General features: G+C 39.5%; 1 protein-coding gene across 3 annotated transcripts in view; it reads left to right on the plus strand.

The window, feature by feature from the left end:
• The window catches only part of LOC101856021 (biliverdin reductase A), a gene marked incomplete in the record, with an annotated part of 27734 nt that overhangs the window by 20194 nt on the left and 5898 nt on the right, over window positions 1-1642 (plus strand). For all 3 annotated transcript variants that reach the window (XM_013082298.2, XM_013082299.2, XM_013082297.2), the window contains 1 exon segment: window positions 898-1075. In XM_013082298.2, coding sequence (XP_012937752.1) covers window positions 898-1075 — 178 coding nt within the window.

Below are 1642 nucleotides of genomic sequence, written 5' to 3' on the forward strand. Positions count from 1 at the left end.
GGGGGGGGGGGGGGGGGATGCACCGGCAAGACAGGTTTCCATCTTACACAGGTTTTCATCTTACACAGGTTACGGTTTAAAACAGGTTCAACTATATTATTTGTCTCAGGGGTTGTAGTTATTGCTTTGTTCATTGGCTTTTGAGTTACTACTCTTGAACATCTCATAAAAAACCTGAACTTTATAACTTCTGAAATTGAGTAAAAAGATTTAGTTGTACGTTTGGGAATAGGTGCCGTATAATATCTCGCCTATAACACGACCTTACTTATACGAGGCATAGACGGGGGAAGAAGTTGTACTGTGATTTAAAGATTTAGCCCATTTATATAGGTCGAGCGTATAATATGGGGGCTTTTCTGACATGCTTATTGGGGGTTCATCATGCTTGAAATGAAGTAGGCTACTGAATGGGTATCTAACATAGTGTTTTACCTTTAAAAACTGACGGTTATTGCACTGAGATTGATTTAATTTTAATCAGTGGGTCTGGAGTGGGAGGTAACCCTGATATATTGTAATCTATTGTTCAATGAAAACTCCTATTTGACTTTACTTCCCCTTTCTTGGGCTCGCGGTCTTGGCTCTGTATCTCGCAATATGATTATGATAAGTTGATATAATGTGACACCTTTAAACCTCTTTCAAAATAAAAATCGCTTGTTGATCTATTATATGTGAGTTCATATGGTAAGCTTCTGAAACCTCATTTTGTAAATCTCTTTGCCTTGGTAGCGATATAGAGGGAAATGGACATTTTTAGTTGAAATTCTATGAGTTGGATTTTAAGTATGGATTGATTTTTTTCTCTTGTATGTTGTAACATAATGTTTTTAAAAGGTTTCTTTCCTTTTTTTCTCTATTTTGAATTGAATTGTGTGTGCCTTTGTTTTTCAGGAGTAAAGAATACTTGGCTTGGAAATTTTGAACAGTCTGGTCTCCCGTTTGTATGCGGGGTCTCTGGGATCCAAGTCCTGATTTCTCTGTTTGGGAACTTGGCGGTCACTGGGGGAAGTCTCGACTCTCAAGACGACGGTTTCGCAGCCGTGGCCAATATGGAGACTGCAGGAGGCGGGTAAGTTGTGAATATGGGTGGTAGGCAGGTGCTTTGGTGTAGTTTGCTCCTTCTTTTCTATCAAACATTTATCGTCCTCATCTCTCCTCCTTTTATTTGTTTGTTATGGTATAAATGTAGGCAGAAGACCTTTCATTTAGTTTAAGGCAAAGGTTCGAGGACATTAGTGTAGGCCAAGAACATAATAATGGCATATATATCACAGAAGCATTCAATGGCAGATCTAACTTTGATAATTCATGTTAGTGTGGACCGACTGTGGTCGTGTGAAAGCATGTATCTGCACATGGTAGGCTATTGTTGCCATATGTGTCAGCATGCTTCCTCTTCACCAGAGATTAGATCTACGCACTACACAACAGCTTCTCAGGATTCTGCAAAATAAAGACTAGATCTAGCTTTAGATGAAGACGTAAAAGAAAGTGGACCGTAGCGAAGGTAAAGACGTGGAAAGATTTCTTGGTTGAGGAAAAATGGCTGTAATGTTAGTCTACACACACGACAGCAAAACTAGAGACGAACACACACGACAGCAAGCATTCTAATAATGTAATGAGACCGGGTGCA

The sequence above is a fragment of the Aplysia californica genome, unplaced genomic scaffold (genome assembly GCF_000002075.1).
Source record: "Aplysia californica isolate F4 #8 unplaced genomic scaffold, AplCal3.0 scaffold00167, whole genome shotgun sequence".
Lineage (NCBI taxonomy): Eukaryota > Metazoa > Mollusca > Gastropoda > Aplysiida > Aplysiidae > Aplysia > Aplysia californica.